The sequence below is a fragment of the Salvelinus sp. IW2-2015 genome, linkage group LG8, assembly GCF_002910315.2.
Source record: "Salvelinus sp. IW2-2015 linkage group LG8, ASM291031v2, whole genome shotgun sequence".
NCBI lineage: Eukaryota > Metazoa > Chordata > Actinopteri > Salmoniformes > Salmonidae > Salvelinus > Salvelinus sp. IW2-2015.
The window spans coordinates 12432611-12449309 of NC_036848.1; the positions used below are offsets into that span (position 1 = coordinate 12432611).

General features: G+C 42.5%; 2 protein-coding genes and 1 long non-coding RNA gene across 4 annotated transcripts; all 3 read left to right on the forward strand.

Moving 5' to 3' along the window:
- Window positions 1-267: 267 nt before the first annotated feature.
- LOC139028079 (uncharacterized) lies at window positions 268-2282 on the forward strand. Its single transcript, XR_011480253.1, has 2 exons — window positions 268-411; window positions 2183-2282. It is a non-coding gene; the product is annotated as an uncharacterized lncRNA (long non-coding RNA).
- Window positions 2283-3340: 1058 nt separating this feature from the next.
- Window positions 3341-11022, forward strand: LOC111967429 (adhesion G-protein coupled receptor G4). The gene is made up of 18 exons (XM_023992440.2): window positions 3341-3428; window positions 3515-3582; window positions 3690-3726; window positions 3980-4005; window positions 4578-4720; window positions 5080-5209; window positions 6104-6210; window positions 6408-6612; window positions 6765-6930; window positions 7593-7742; window positions 8227-8346; window positions 8440-8592; window positions 8699-8820; window positions 9270-9538; window positions 9852-9957; window positions 10078-10364; window positions 10509-10610; window positions 10728-11022. Exons 1-18 carry the CDS (start codon window positions 3366-3368, stop codon window positions 10886-10888), a joined length of 2415 nt encoding a protein of 804 aa, XP_023848208.1. The 5' UTR covers window positions 3341-3365; the 3' UTR covers window positions 10889-11022.
- Window positions 11023-13320: 2298 nt separating this feature from the next.
- On the forward strand, window positions 13321-16699 carry LOC111967430 (transcription cofactor vestigial-like protein 2). 2 transcript variants are annotated; one of them, XM_023992442.2, is made up of 5 exons: window positions 13321-13444; window positions 13532-13606; window positions 14632-14843; window positions 14986-15381; window positions 15652-16699. In XM_023992442.2, the coding sequence occupies exons 3-5, from the start codon at window positions 14651-14653 to the stop codon at window positions 15687-15689; spliced, it is 627 nt and encodes a 208-aa protein (XP_023848210.1). In that variant the 5' UTR covers window positions 13321-13444; window positions 13532-13606; window positions 14632-14650; the 3' UTR covers window positions 15690-16699. The 2 variants fall into 2 exon arrangements, with proteins under 2 accessions (XP_023848210.1, XP_023848209.1); XM_023992441.2 differs by having other exon boundaries at window positions 13321-13606.

Below are 16699 nucleotides of genomic sequence, written 5' to 3' on the forward strand. Positions count from 1 at the left end.
GAGGTAAACTCATGAACAAGTAGGAGAATTGTAATTAAGAGACCTTACAAGTTAGAACTAAAATCATAAATATGTGTCTGTTTCCAGGAATCAAGAAAAATTCAAATTAAGTTCAACTCAACTTCTGACCAGTGGTACGAGGAGAATGCATAAGTAATCTTCCTCAGGAAAGTCAATAGTATGCCAGCATGAGGATGCATAATGGACATTATAGTTTCTAGTCTGATGTTGTGTTGCTTCACTGTAGTGTCTCTCTCCATAGTGTCAGCTGTCTGGTCTATGTGAGTGTTAGTCCTGAGACTGATGTTGGAGTGGCCCAGAATGAGATCTTTGGAAAGCTGAGTGTAGCCTTCAACTCTGGCCYAGTCACCCTTATTGCAGACCCCAGCAGCCTCAGTGTACGCCCCATAGGTGGGTAGACACACACGCATACACATACACACACATACAGTACCAGTCAAAAGTTTGGACACACCTAGCTGTTCAAGAGTTTTTCTTTATTTTTACTATTTTATATTTTATACATATAGAATAATAGTGAAGACATCAAAAGTATGAAAAACACATATGGAATCATGTAGTAACCAAAAAAGTGTTGAACAAATCAAAATATATTTGAGATTTGAGATTCTTCAAAGTAGCCACCCTTTGCCTTGATGACAGCTTTGCACACTCTTGGCATTCTCTCAACCAGCTTCACCTGGAATGCTTTTCCAACAGTCTTGAAGCAGTTCCCACATATGCTGAGCAATTGTTGGCTGATTTTCCTTCACTCTACGGTCCAACTCATCCCTAACCATCTCAATTGGGTTGAGGTCGGGTGATTGTGGAGGCCAGGTCATCTGATACACTCCATCCACTCCATCACTCTCCTTCTTGGTCAAATAGCCCTTACACAGCCTGGAGGTGTGTTGGGTCATTGTCCTGTTGAAAAACAAATGATAGTCACACCAAGCGCAAACCAAATGGGATGTCAAATCGCTGCAGAATGCTGTGATAGCCATGCAGGTTAAGTGGGCCTTGAATTCTAAATAAATCACAGACAGTGTCACCAGCAAAGCACCCCCGCTCCATCACACCTCCTCCACCATGCTTCACAGTGGGAACCACACATGCGGAGATCATCCGTTCACCTACTCTGTGTCTCACAAAGACATGGCGGTTGGAACCAAAAATCTCAAATTTGAACTCATCAGACCAAAAGACAGATTTTCACCAGTCTAATGTCCATTGTTCATGCCTCTTGGCCCAAGCAAGTCTCTTCTGCTCTTTTTTGTCCTTTGTAGTGGTTTCTTTGCAGCAATTCGACCATGAAGGCCTGATTCAATCAGTCTCCTCTGAACAGTTGATGCTGAGATGTGTCTGTTACTTGAACTCTCTGAAGTATTTCTTTGGGCTGGAATTTCTGAGGCTGGTAACTCTAATGAACGTATCCTCTGCAACAGAGGTAACTCTGGGTCTTCCTTTCCTGTGGTGGTCCTCATGAGATCCAGTTTCATCATAGAGCTTGATGGTTTTTGCAACTGCACTTGAAGAAACTTTCAAAGTTCTTGAAATTTTCCGTATTGACTGACCTTCATGTCTTAAAGTAATGATGGACTGTCATTTCTCTTTGCTTATTTGAGCTGTTCTTGCGATAATTTGGACTTGGTCTTTTACCAAATATAGCTATCTTCTGTATACCACCCCTACCTTGTCACAACACAACTGATTGGCTCAAATGCATTAAGAAGAAAGAAATTCCACAAATGAACTTTTAACAATGCACACCTGTTAATTGAAATGCATTCCAGGTGACTACCTCATGAAGCTTGTTGGGAGAAAGCGCAAGAGTGTGCAAAGCTGTCATCAAGGCAAAGGGTGGCAACTTTAAAGAATCTCAAATCTAAAATATATTTTGATTTGTTGAACACTTTTTTGGTTACTACATGATTCCATATGTGTTATGTCATAGTTTTGATGTCTTCACTGTTATTCTACAATYTAGAAAATAGTAAAAAAATWAAGAAAAACCCTTGAATGAGTAGGTGTGTCCAAACTTTTGACTGGTACTGTATATATTCACATATACACATACAAATAGCATGCCCACACATGCACATGGATGCAAATGGATTGCACATTCACATTTTTGCATGCTGTTATGCACACCGTTGTGTAATATCTTGCTCATTCCTCACAGGGGCTTTCCCCAACGTAACAGCTTCTCCTCCCACTGACACCAACACCACTGCTGGCTCACCAACCAGCACCACTGCTGGCTCACCAACCAGAACCACTGCTGGCTCACCAACCAGCACCACTGCTGGCTCACCAACCAGGGAACATTCATGCTGGTCATCTTCTTGGTGGATTGTTTGTTAGTATTGGATGATATGAGATTGTGGGTATCTATTTTGTTTTTTTTTTTTTCATTGTTGTAAATTTGTTCTGATTGTTTGGCTTGATGTTTAACTGCCACCCCAGGGAAACTGCTGGCTACAACCAGCACCCTGGCTGGGCTTGCACCAACCAGTACCACTGCTGCTCACCATCAGCACCACTGCTGGCTCACCAACCAGCACCACTGGTGGCTCACCAACCAGCACCACTGCTGGCTCACCAACCAGCACACTGCTGGCTCACCAACCAGCACCATGCTGGCTCACCAACCAGCACCACTGCTGGCTCACCAACCATGCCACACCACTGCTGGCTCACCAACCAGAACACTGCTGGCTCACCAACCAGCACACTGCTGGCTCACAACCAGCACCACTGCTGGCTCACCAACAGCTACCATTCGCTTGGCTCACTCATAGACTACTGCTGGCTCACCAACCAGCACCACTGCTGGCTCACCAACCAGCACCACTGCTGGCTCACCAACCAGAACTACTACTGGCTCACCAACCAGAACTACTACTGGCTCACCAACCACCACTACTGCATCTGGTGACACAATTCTTTCATAAAATAGAAATGCTTAACTGCTATGCACTAAGGTTGACCTGAAATTGGCTTCCATTACATTTTCACCAATCTATTCTAAAGAAGCTGGTTCCTTTCTTGTCTGTAGACCCTGGCACTTCTACAGAGACACCGCAACCATCCATTGGAGTGCCTGCAAATCCCACTGGCCTGTCTACAACCAGAGAATCTTTAGACTTCAACTCAACAAAACCAGGTCAGCCAATACGACAGATTTGATTACCTGTCTGCTAACGCTACAAAATTTTCATAGAAAAATATCAGTGACTCTGAAATAAGTTTATTTTCCATAGGTGTAAGACCTCTAGGTTGAGAGATGAAGGCTGTTCAAATGTACAATCATTTCCACTGTTATGCTGTTATTAGGCATTGCATCCACCTTCTACAGAGTTAATATGAAACTGAATATGACAACTACTGTAACTGGCAACGACCCAGGGGAGACCATTCAGAAGTGGGTAAGAAGCACTGGAGGATGAGAAACGTATAATAACATTCTCTTCAGCCTAACGGTCGATACAGCGTCTTTTTGTCTGGGTTACAGGTTCAGAGAAAGCTTGGGAAAGCCCAGATGAACGTATTAAACATCAATATTTTAAACTCGACTTATAAGTAAGTCCTGGCATTACCTACATTATGACATGTTGTGTAGCATAAGAAAAACAAGACCCTGAGGTGTGCCTTTTAACGGGGGCTTGTTCCATGTGTTTTTGTTGTAGAGTCAATGATCATAAAAAGATTCAAGAACTGGAGATGGTGAGGCTGTTTTTAAAAAGATGATTGTATCAACAATGGAAATTGATTTAGGGTGTAACTACATTGAATCATAATCGCAGCAGTAAGGAACCAGTTATACATTTGCCAAAATGAATGTGCATAATCTTTATTACCACACTGTAAGTTTATGGCTTTCAATATGAGTAAACAATTTATTGCCCACAAGCCATGAATTGTGTTTGGTTAAGTAAGATGTATAGTGCATATTTAATTGTGGTGTCTTCTCTGTTAGACTGCTGAGCTGAGACATGAGAAAAGGTAAGAGATGATAACAAAGTTAAGAGATGATAACAAAGTTAAGAGATTATAAAAATGGAAAGAGATGATAAAAAAAGTTAAGAGATGATCAAAATGGAAAGAGATGATAAATAAGTTAAGAGATGATAAACAAAAAGTTAAGAGATGATAAAAAAGGTAAGAGATAATAAAAAGGTAAGAGATTTTTTTTTAAATGGCAAAAAACAGTTGCCATTTTGTTATGTAGACTTGATAGATATTGATACCAACATGTTGTGTTTTGTTTTTTCCCCAACTTGTTTTAGTATGCTGTTGACATTTCAGTAACCATTTTTTTACTGAATCTGTTTTTTTAAATTGACCTTTTATTTAACTAGGCAAGTCAGTTAACTTCAAARTCTTATTTACAATGACAGTCTACCAGGCTAACTGCCTTGTTCAGAGGCTGAACGACAGATGTTTATCTTGTCAGCTCAGGATTCAATCCAGCAGCCTTTCGGTTACTGGCCCAACACTCTAACCACTAGGCTACCTGCGGCCCCAGGTTGGTTGCCAGGTTGGTTTTGGGTTTTCATCCCACATTTTGTCTGTAGGTTTAGATGTACCTTCCAGGTTGAGGATGCTGATGCACGTAACGTCACGACCACTCAAACACTCATCACTGACCTTCTGTCTGGGAACCATGTTGATGAAGAGATCCAGGTTGACCGCAGAGATGTCCACGTTTCACATATAGGTACAGTATGGCTGACCTTTGACCGTTCCTCCATCTGTATTCGATTTTCGGATCTATATTAGAGTGAATGAATGGTGTCCACCCAACTGCTGTCACCAATCATACTTTCTCAGATCATACCTTCAGGAGGGAGGCATGGAAGAAAGAAAGAAAGAAAGAGCGAGAGAGAGAGAAAGAAATATAGAAAGAAAGAAAGAAAGAAAGAAAGAAAGAAAGAAAGAAAGAAAGAAAGAAAGAAAGAAAGAAAGAAAGAAAGAAAGAAAGAAAGAAAGAAAGAAAGAAAGAAAGAGAGGAAAGGAGGAAAGAGAGAAAGGAGGACGGAACGTGCCTGACTTATTAACCTATTTTCTCCTCTCCAGATCCTGGGAGCTGCCATAAGGACACCCATGAGAGTTTCTGGGGCGTGTATAAATGGCCAATCACAGAGGTCCAGATGACAAAAACTATGATCTGTGAGAAGAACCGTGGATCAAGGGCTTCCAGGAAATGGTGAAAGGCCCAGCTAACGTTACATTTGCAATAATGCTTGTTAATTGGGGTCGGAAAATCTCATGGCTGTAGTGATGATGGTGGGAGTACCATAAATGGTGGTTTATATAGTAGATACTGTGAAATAAAATGATGTGCATTATATTCCATGGTTTGGTAGATCTTGTTAGCTTTATTCAAAAGCTRTATTCTTGCTGAATCATCTTAGCGCTATACGTCTTTCTGAGGGTTCAGAATATGTCTTTTAACCTGTTCAATAGCAGAGCTGTGACTACGGTCAGAGMGCAAAATCATATTTCTATGGGTAAAATCACCTGTTGCCATAGAGACGGCTCAGCGAAGAGATCCTTCAAATGTCTTCTAGACACAGTGCAACCCTGTCACACACGCTCTTACCTATGTGCACACAATCACTCAGTCACAGAGATGACACTGGTGGAACACTCAGTGCGAGCAATCAAGCAAGAATAKATTTCCTTCAATTGAATTGGGTGGACGGAACGCCTCTGGTGTCAGAGTGAAACATTGTCCTAGCGTGTATTATGCAAGCAGTGATACATTATGTCAATGTTTATTAAGCCTACCAGGGGAAGGTTTACTGCAGGAAGTAAACATTGAAGGCGAAAGAAAAGGATCATCACCTATAATTGAAAGAAAGCCCTTTGAGCCCTTTGACTTATGTTTCCCATGATGCCTCCGTAGTACACCCTTCTCCCTGAAATGTCAATACACAAGATCTTTGTTTTTGATCATCGTAAAAAGAGGTGTGCAATTATGCAAAATAGTAACAAATTGGTTATTGACTACAGATCAGAACAAGACAAGACTGGTCCTCTCGTCTTCTGCTCATTTCACCTTCATCTCTTTTTCTCCTGGCCCCCTTCTTCCTTTTAGTGAGTTAGATGGAGTGACTGAGAAAGCCAAATGGGCTAAGCCAAACCTGAAGGCATGCAAGCCGGTAATCACCATCTCTGATCTGGATAAAGTCACCGTCACAGCAAGTAAGTGCCTTGTGCAGTCTAAATACCAGTCACTATGTTTTGGTGAAATAACAGTCATTTGTTATGTATTGTTCTGTAGCTATGGCATGCATGTTCTTCCCTAGCCTCTTCCCRTGTGTTTTTCAGTAGTATTATATTGAAATATTCCAAAGTGCAGTGTGTTACATAACATTGGACTTTGTGTCCTTTCCTCCCAGACAACTCAGCAGATGTGGTGGACARGATTAAGAACCTCCTGGGTGACGAGGGGGACCTGAGTGACTCTCAGGTGGCCACCGTGGTCCAGAAGCTGGATGAGGTTCTGTGGGTCAGCACAGTGACCCCTCAGCTCGGCGGGGATATTGTCAACATCATCGCTGACATCCTGGTGTCCAATTCTGACCTGTCAGRGGTCGCCAACGAGTAAGGGGAAGGGGCAATGGGGAGAGGGAATATGGTTGCAAGATTTAATGTAATTTTTCCTCATTTTCTGATGTCACCTGTGTATTTTCCTCCTCCTCTGCTGTTCTTTAAGACAAATCTGTCACTCACATTTTCCATCATGTTCCCAACAGAATTCTGGGTATCACAGACAGCATTGGGGACCAGATGGATTTCCCTGAGGAGTCARTAAATGTGACCGTCCCTTCCCTGGCCCTCTCCATGATCAACGTAGATCCCGAGCAGTTCCAGGGCCTCACGTTTGGTGTCTCCTCGTTTTCGACTGGCCTTGATCCAGAGGTAAAATTGTAACATGACCCTATTGTCTGATCAAGCACATTCTGGCTTTGACTGGGAGACAGTGAGTATCACAACTCAGAGTTACAGTGTCCATGCTCCAGCAGTGCAACCAAATAACTGTCCTGTCAATATGTCAATATAAATGTTCTGTTCTTTTTTGCTCCCTGTGATATACTGAGCCCTTCCTTACCAAAAATAAATMACATGATTAACTGGACTGTTTTTATTCCATCTAAATGAGGACATGTCCTTAAGTGAACAGAGAAATGTATGACACATGTAGATGTTATATGGAAAAAGGAAAAGATACATAATCCTGCATAACAGCAAATGTGAATTATTATGTGGACATTACAAGTTTTTACATTTCCTGCATTGCAGAAAAGCTCTCCTGCAACAGGGTGATCAAATTAAGATCCTACATCTGTAGCATTCATTTCAACTGTGCTGAAACAGCAAATAGTAATGAACTTATGACGATTTACAGAAACAAGGACATTGCTTTACAAGAACATTGTTTATTCCAACACGTGTCCATTGTTGTCATTGTGGTGCAATGAACAAGGACCATTAGTTCCATGATGAAATTTAGTTATATTTGTCCACTTGAATAAATTATTGTACATGCGTTTTGATTATTTGTACACCACTTTCTTTTATAGACCTTTGTCAACCAGACATTCCTGAGTCGGCCTTGTGATGGCACAGTCGCGTCKATCTCCCTTCCGCAGTCCCTTCACAACTTCTTCCCCCAGGGAAACAAAAAAAAGAGAGTTCAGTTCCACTTCTATGGCATACAGGAGCTTTTCAAGGTACCTGGTTAAGAATGGCTTGCTGTCGTAAACAACGTATGAGGTGCATCATGGTTTTTGGTTAATTAATAACCTTTTACTTCAGTGGACTAAATCAGGGTCACACAGAGTGTMTCTTGGTAGTCTTAAAAAAATCTACTTTGAAACAAAAGTATACACCTCACACACAAGGTTATGGCTTAAAAAAAGAAGACACCTGTACCATGTCAGATATAGAGTTGAAATGTATTACATTTTGAGTTTGCATCCCAATATTACACTTAATATATATCACAGAAAACTGAAATATATATAATTTAAAAACGTTTTAAAAGTAATTTTGGAAATGATGAACAARATTAATAACGTTCCACCCATGAGGCCACTAGAGGGCGATGTGGTCACTTGACTGCAGGAAACTATGAAGGATGGTTTACTTATTTCGAAGGAAAGCTTGCAGCAAATGTACAGTAGTTCAGTGTTAAAGTTTTATGATCATTCACAGGACCCAGCAATCAACTGGACGCTGAATAGTTATGTGGTGTCTGCCAGTGTCAACAACAGCAATGTCAGCAACCTCAGGGATCCCGTGGTGGTGACACTTCGTCACCTCAAGCCTAAAGAGGTGAGGAATGAAAAATAGCTTCATCTTACCACTGAACYTAGTGATGATTCTGCTTTAGAGCCTGACTAGCTGCACCCTTTGCTTCCCCAACAGAAAAACGACAAGGTGGAGTGTGTATACTGGGACTTCCAGAAGAACAATGGGAGCGGTGGATGGGACAGCAACGGCTGTGAGACACTTCCAACCACCTCCGCTTATCAGACCACCTGCCAATGCTACCACCTGACCCATTTCGGCGTGCTCCTGGTGAGTCATCTTTGTTGTCGACTGAGGGAAACAAAAGACATTAGTGCACTGCATCTGGACTGATATGAGGCTCCTATTGACCTTTGACCTCTGTGGTGTCCTACAGGATGTGTCCAGGACTCCTATCAGTGAGGCTGACCAGGAGATCCTAACGGTCATCTCTTACCTGGGCTGTGGTGTGTCCTCCATCTTCCTGGGCATCAGCCTACTCACCTACGTGGTCTTTGAGTAAGTCAGCATCCGGACAGATAGTCAAGGAGGCAGATTCATGGATGGGACAGACAGGGCAGACTATTTGGTGATATTACTACACACTATGTTCTCTACTTTTCTGTAGCCTTTCACATCACATTCTCCATCTCTCCTCCTTTCTCTCTGTGTCATTGGCTTATTTCCTCCTGTGCTTCATCTGCCACTCACACTATTCTTCTCATTCTCACCCTCTTTCCATTCATCTCTCTCTCTCTCTCTCTCTCTCTCTCTCTCTCTCTCTCTCTCTCTCTCTCTTCTCGGCTCTCTCTTCTCTCTCTCTCTCTCTCTCTCTCTCTCTCTCTCTCTCTCTCTCTCTCTCTCTCTCTCTCTCTCTCTCTCTCTCTCTCTCTCTCTCTTCTCTCGCTCTCCTCTCTCTCTCTCGCTCTCTCGCTCGCTCTCTCTCGCTCTCTTCCACTCCGTCAAAGGAAGCTGCGTAGCGACTACCCATCTAAGATCCTCATCAACCTTTCTGTGGCTCTGCTGTGCCTGAACCTAGTCTTCCTGCTGGACTCCTGGCTGTCCTCCTTCGGCAGCTACGGTCTCTGCATCAGCACGGCAGCCACYCTGCACTACTTRCTGTTAGCCTCATTCACCTGGATGGGCCTGGAGGCCGTCCACATGTACTTCGCTCTGGTCAAGGTCTTCAACGTCTATGTCCCCTTCTACATCCACAAGTTCTGCGCCCTCGGCTGGGGTAAGGCAGTCTGAAGCAAAATAAGGACACTTGTATTAAAATCTTTTAGAGTAAGAATTGTATGACTACAATTATCTTTTTATATTTGCTTGTATCGGAATAACATTGAAATATGTGTTGAGAGCCTTGAGTCGAGAAAAAAAGAAAAGATAAATCAATTCAAGGTAAATGACAGTGATTTACTTTCCTTTTCAACGCTTTTGTATTGTAGTCAGTGTTTGAAACGTTTACACAGGCCCTGATCTAACGGATTAGCTGACCATGTTTGATGAGGGAATAGAATGAAGAGGTAAAGTTCTCTGTCTCCACACAGGCATTCCTCTGGTGATTGTCTGCCTGGTCCTGGCCATAGAGAAGGATGCCTATGGCAGTGTTCTATCTGAGGCCTCGCTTGACTCTCTACAGGGCTCTGAGCCATTGTGAGTGTGCTGCACGGCCAGTTGACCAGTGTTACTGATACAGGTTATTGATAGGGGTGTGTGGCAGTTCATCACATCCATGTTATTAATCATCTCTCTCTCTCCCACTCCCTTTCTCAGCTGTTGGATACAGAGTAATGTTTTCTTCTACGTCACGGTCGTGTCTTTCGTGCTGCTGGTCCTGGTTTTTAACGTGGTCGTGTTCATTGTGGTTCTGGTCCAAATTCGCCACATGCAGACCAATAAGCCTGCAGCAACAGGAAACAAGCACTGTGCCATGCATGATTTGAGAGCGGTGGCCAGTCTCACCTTCCTATTGGGTCTCACCTGGCCAATAGCCTTCTTTACCTGGGGACCAGCCAGGGTCCCTATGCTCTACCTCTTCTCTGTCCTCAACAGTCTGCAAGGTAAGGGGACCAATATAATGGTGTCTATTGTGCAAGAAGGTATGGAAGAAAGAGAGAGCGAGAGCGAGAGGCAAGTAAGCAGGCAGGCGGAGAGAGAGACAGGAGATAATGGGGCTTCTCTTTTTCTCTCTGTCTATGTTTCAGGGTTCTTTATCTTTGTCTTCCACTGCCTGATGAAAGAGAATGTGAGGAAGCAGTGGAGGATCCATCTGTGCTGTGGCCGATTCAGGCTCAATGACTACTCAGGTACAGTCGAGGGACCTCCGAGCAGTTTGTCTGCTAAATGACTCAAAAGTAAATGTAAATATGGTTCATAGAGAGTGTTCCTGAAGTTGCTTCATTTTTACCTTTAACCCGGTTTAGATTGGAGCCGCTCCATGACGATGGGCAGCAAGACCAAGCAGAACCAGTTGGTGCACCGCTCTCCATCTGTCAAGTCTGTCAACACCTCCTCTAGGAAGATCTCTGATGACTCCACTACAGCTAGCTGTAGCTCTGGCACACCCTACCAACAGGGGGCCTAGTCTACTGTAGCTCCACCATGGGGCCTAGTCAAGTGCCACCAGGGAACCTAGCTCCACCAGGGGGCCTAGCCTAGCTCCACCAGGGGGCCTAGTCTAGCTCCACCAGGGGGCCTAGTCTAGCTCCACCAGGGGGCCTAGTCTAGCTCCACTAGATGGACTAGCTTGGCTCACAGCATAGGGACACTGAACTTTACACAACATGTGCTATAACATCCTTCACCTGAAACAATGGGAAAAGCTTGAGCTCAGGACATCATAACAGACACCTGAGTTCAGTGCATTCTGAATTACACTGTCGTATGTCTCTCTGCAGTGCAGTCTCAACTTCCTCAGGAGATAAACAGAATCTAGGTGTAAGTGTTAGCCTGTTCTGTGCATTAAATGACACAAACTCTATGAATGATGTGTATTGTAAGTGGACTATTGTTGTAGTAAATTATCAATATGTTGGTACCTTGTGCATTCTATTTGGTAAATTGCATTTCTCTTCTCCATAATGTGTTTCTGTTTATCTTTTCATGATGTTAAATTAAAAACTTTTGCAAATAAAGAAGAGGAATGAAAACCTTGAAGTTTAAAGAGTCAACGACACTTCAAAACCTTTCTAGACTTCATAGAAACATATATTTTCAAAGCCTCGTAATGTAGGCATTCTGTTGGGCTGTGTCTCTCACCATTTTAACAGGAAACAATCCATGACATTTAATGAAACACGTTATGTTTACCGCCATCTCTAAAAGACTTGAAGGTTGATGAATGTGGTTTAGCATAGGGTAGAATCTTTTATTTTCAGTCTTTTCTCCATCTCAAATACAGCTTATGAATAGCACTTGCATTTTGACACAAAGACAAGGCTATGTGGTCCATTCAAAAGGTGCCGAATATGAACTTGGGGACATTTCAATGGAAAGTTCAACACATCTGACAATGACGATCTGTGTCAAGCATATGACAGCATAACATCTCATGTTGTTTCAGCTGTATGGTTACAAGGCAATGTGTCCTTGTGTTGACTAGTGAAAAGATGTCTGCATCACCTCTTCATTGGTGGCTGTGACTTTCATTGTGGTTCTCTGTATGAATATGGAATARTGCTCTCGTTTTCTAAAGAGAGCTGTTTCAAATAAGAATTTCAAGTCTAATTGTCACGTTCATCTGAATGAATGGACCAAGGCGCAGCGTACTTAAACATGAGTTCCACATGTTTAATAAATATGAAACTCACCAAAAACAATACAGAAGAAAACGAAACGTGAAGTTCTGGGCTGCTCACAGGCAGCTACACAAAAACATGATCCCACAAACAACAGGTGGGAAAAGGCTGCCTAAATATGATCCCCAATCAGAGACGATAGACAGCTGCCTCTGATTGGGAACCATACCAGGCCAACAAAGAAATAGAAAACATAGATTGCCCACCCTAGACACACCCTGACCTAACCAAATAGAGAATTAAAAGGATCTCCTGGCCGTGCTGCTGCTCCAGTTTCAATTGTTCTGCCTGCGGCTATGGAACACTGACCTGTTCACCGGACGTGCTACCTGTCCCAGACCTGCTGTTTTCAACTCTCTAGAGACCGCAGGAGCGGTAGAGATACTCTTAATGAGATCGGCTACGAAAAGCCAACTGACATTTACTCCTGAGGTGCTGACCTGTTGCACCCTCGACAACAACTACTGTGATTATTATTATTTGACCATGCTGGTCATTTATGAACATTTGAACATCTTGGCCATGTTCTGTTATAATTTCCAACAGGCACAGCCAGAAGAGGACTGGCCACCCCTCATAGCCTGGTTCCTCTCTAGGTTTCTTCCTAGGTTTTGGCCTTTCTAGGGAGTTTTTCCTAGCCACCGTGCTTCTACACCTGCATTGCTTGCTGTTTTGGGTTTTAGGCTGGGATTCTGTACAGCACTTTSAYATATCAGCTGGGCTATATAAATATATTTGATTTGATCTCTAAGGTCAGYGCGTGACACGAATATAAAATATTTATTTATTGCATTATTGCAATTACGTTACTGTCTGAAAATGCTCAGCTGTCTGKATTCTGCTCGTAGGAAACCATCTATACTGAGCATTCAATGCTTGTCTTATATTGACATTAGGATTATTACTTGCACAGTGCACAGAAAGTATGATAATGTAAATATCACAAAGCAATAGCCATTCTATAACCATGCTATTATTTATTTTAACCCTTCCAATATCAAACTGTAGATAGWTCCAAACTTTCTAACTGACAAACCCTTCCCATAGAGAATGTGTTCCCATAAACTCTTTTCTAAAAGTGAACAGACGTTTTTGGCAGTGCAGTTCACTAAGGAATGTTTTTATAAAGGTACTGCAAGTGTGTGGAGGAACTTGTTGAGTTACATTCTCATCATACCGAGTTTATAGCGCGTCACACCCTCCCTCCCGACGTCTACTGCACAGCAGACAGCTGGAGCGCTGGATGTGTTGAATGGAGGCAGGTTGTCTGACTCCAATAAGCGGAGAGTTTGATGTTTACTCCYTCAATCTGGAAACTTGAGAGAGCACGACGATCTTCAAAGGTTGTGTTATATCAGCAGCATTTGAAGAATGCCAGTTCTGTTGTCAAAGGAATGATATTTTGACTCATTTTTGGCAATTACATGTAGGCAACAACAGCAAAGGTTCCTTCAATCAGTCAAACCAGGAACTTGGTCCTTGGTCAGAGGAGCTCACCTGCTCAGGTAAGAGTACATGTCATGTATTCCTTTCTTCTGATATAATCTAAGAATACTGTCAATGTAATATATGGTATTAACAATATTTGCAAATACATCTCTGATTATTATAATTCACCACAACKATTTATGGTGTATCTATTATTCTCTGATTTATGTCACTTAGGAACTTTTTCATTCAATATTATATGGTTGTTGATTTTTATCAGATTTTTATCACTAAGTTGTGATGAAAGTATGTAGCCTGTAACATGTGGACAGCAATAAGCATCGATTTACTTTGTACCTATAATGTGTGTATTGACAAGCAGACATTGTTTTCAAATAACAGATATCTGCAATTAAAATATGTAATTTCAGTCACGTTTTGGAAAGCTTATCCTGCCCATTCTGTTATGGTCATACATACACGGCTGACGGGGATTTTTCAACTGTTGGTGAATCAAATAAGCCCCTCAGGACTTTCCTTTTTTTGATTAAAACAAAATAAAAAAATAACTATTTGACTACTTCATGGCGAGATGATCGGTTAATTCCCCTGGATGCTACAGCCTCCATCCAAGTCAGGAAATCCGATCCAAACCGAGAGAGTTATAACATTTACATTTTTATTTCACCTTTATTTAACCGGGTAAGCTAGTTGAGAACAAGTTCTCATTTATAACTGCGACCTGGCCAAGATAAAGCAAAGCAAATTAAATCCATATGCTAAATGATAGACTTACAAACGGCATAATTCCAATTAATGAAACAATCACATGCTGTATGAGTAGCCTAGCCTACAGATGGATTTGCTATTCACAATATCAATGTTCTCTACCTTCCAACTACTGTACTCTACCACAGGAGGTTGGTGACACCTTAATCGGGTAGGACGGGCTCGTTGGTAAAGGCTGGAGCGGAARGGTATCAAATACATCAAACAKATGGTTTCCAMGTGTTTGATGCCATTCCATWTGCTCRGTTYCYGCCATTATTATGAGCCGTCCTCCCCTCAGCAGCCTCCACTGTACTCTACTATGTTCCACCAGGATCTGAGTTGAGTCAGCGATGGCAGTTCGTTCAGGTAGCCCCCAGGAAGTTGTAAAGACAGAGGTGCAGTCCGATAGAGTCATCTTCACCTACTTCCAGGGTGACATTGGTAGCATGGTGGACCAACACTTCACCCGTGCCCTCGGCAAGGCCGGCAAGAACAAGGCCCCCAGCGGGAAGGGCAAAAAGAGCCGCAAAGCTGTCAAATCTGGTGAGCAGACTCATATCTCATACTGTGCAATTAAGTTTATCATCCTGATGCTGTGTGCACCGAACAAGAAAACAAGTGTTCACTGACGTGAAATGTACACAATGAAATACAATTCTAGATACTTTTTCTCAATCTGTTTCAGAGTCTGACTTAACGTCTTGTCAGTGGGGTGTCTCAACCCCGTCCTGGTCTGAAGGCCACTTTGCCCCTGTCTCTGGTTCCCTTCAGCTGAGCAACACCAAGGAGTCCAGCTCCAGCCACCCCCCCGCCCTCGACTCCCCAGACGAGAGCCCCAGCCCCTGGGCCTTCGCCTCCAGGCAACATGGTGGTCTGGGCCTGCCCGCCATGGCCTATCCCCATGCCATGTCCCCTGAGGGCCTGGGGGTCACTGGACAGCATTACACCAACTCCCTGCTCAATCTCCTCCACAGTGACCGGTCAGAGGTGGCTGCAGACATGGTCTCAGGCTCCAAACCAGAGCTTTTCCCTAGCTGGACAGGTCACCCGGTCTTCAGAGAACCCATCAACCCTGACTCAGGTATGGCTTCCTCAACACAGATCCCTTATCACTATTCATGTGTAGGAAGAGGAAGACGTCTCTCTTACACATAGATTAGATAGTGAACTGTAGCCTAGATCACTGTCAGATAAATCTACCATCCAAAATTCATTGGTGTTGTGAAGATTAGGGAGGTTTCACAGTACCTGTGCTTCAGTGCTTTTTCTCAACTTTATATCATTTGATTGTTTGGTTGGTTTTCAAAAGGTCTGTTTTGAGTTATTCATCACCTATTCTTCCCTCTTTCAGGAATAGTTCTGGAGAAAAAGGACCTGTATTGGTATTAAATGAAGTGTCAGTGCGCAGGGAAGAGAGAGAAGAGTCTGCAACACATGCATGCTGTGCTCCCTCTGGTAATCAGACAATTTCCTGCCAAACCGGCCTCCTCCACAGCCACTCTCGGAAGGATTACAGTTCCTTGAAATGCAACAGCTGGAACGGCCTCTCAGAAACAAAACACTTTCTGACTAACCTGTTTGCAAACCGGATTATAATTCAACGAGTCGGGGGGGGGGGGTCAGTGTTAAATCAAAAATCAAAAATAGCCTGTTTCGATTGTGGAGAAAGTTTACATTACATACTTACATCAAGTTCCTACGTAATTGTATTTTTAATTTTTTACAATTTAACAATTTCAAACATTTATTGAAATACTGGTGTTTATGAATAGCTGTTTCTTCCTTCAATGTGTGGACTTCGGAAGGAGGGGGTTCTGATGTGATTTTCATTTGTGATGTGGAACCAGCTAATAAGGTTTAGCTCATAGCAAATGAATGAAATGCAGTTGATATCCTTATAAATGATTGCCATGAAAATGAAAGGGGTTTATGGAGAGTTTTATGAAAAAGGTTATTCAGGAATTGTCTACTTCGTATGCTCAGCAGCAATCTACTTTGCACTGTAGGCATTGACACAACGCTCTTTTACTGTAATAATTTAGTTGTAAGACTTTGGATTAAACATAAAAAATTTATCTGTTACATCTTAATGAAGTGCAAAAACATCTGGACATCTGGATTGATCTGGATTAGATGAAATATCTTTTGCCTGGAAAGTGTACATTACTCTCCCAGGAACAGACCTCGAGCCATTTAGAACAAGTGTGACCATACTGCCACCATATGGCTGAAAACATGAAGAGGGAAGAGGTGCCAAATGTACAAAATGTCACTTGAAAATAATATTAGACTATTCAAATGTTAATTTGTTTTCTCATTCATTTTTCATGTGTGGATATTTTATTGATGCATAGTGGATTATATTCAGTAATACAAATAAAATATTTTTCCTCTCCGAA

What these genes read in the sequence shown, in the direction of transcription:
- LOC111967430 (XM_023992441.2), top strand. Translation starts at nt 14,651, where the DNA reads ATGGCAGTTCGTTCAGGTAGCCCCCAGGAAGTTGTAAAGACAGAGGTG. An exon ending in CCGCAAAGCTGTCAAATCTG is followed by an intron (nt 14,844 to 14,985) that starts GTGAGCAGACTC and finishes AATCTGTTTCAG; the next exon opens with AGTCTGACTTAACGTCTTGT. An exon ending in ACCCATCAACCCTGACTCAG is followed by an intron (nt 15,382 to 15,651) that starts GTATGGCTTCCT and finishes TCCCTCTTTCAG; the next exon opens with GAATAGTTCTGGAGAAAAAG.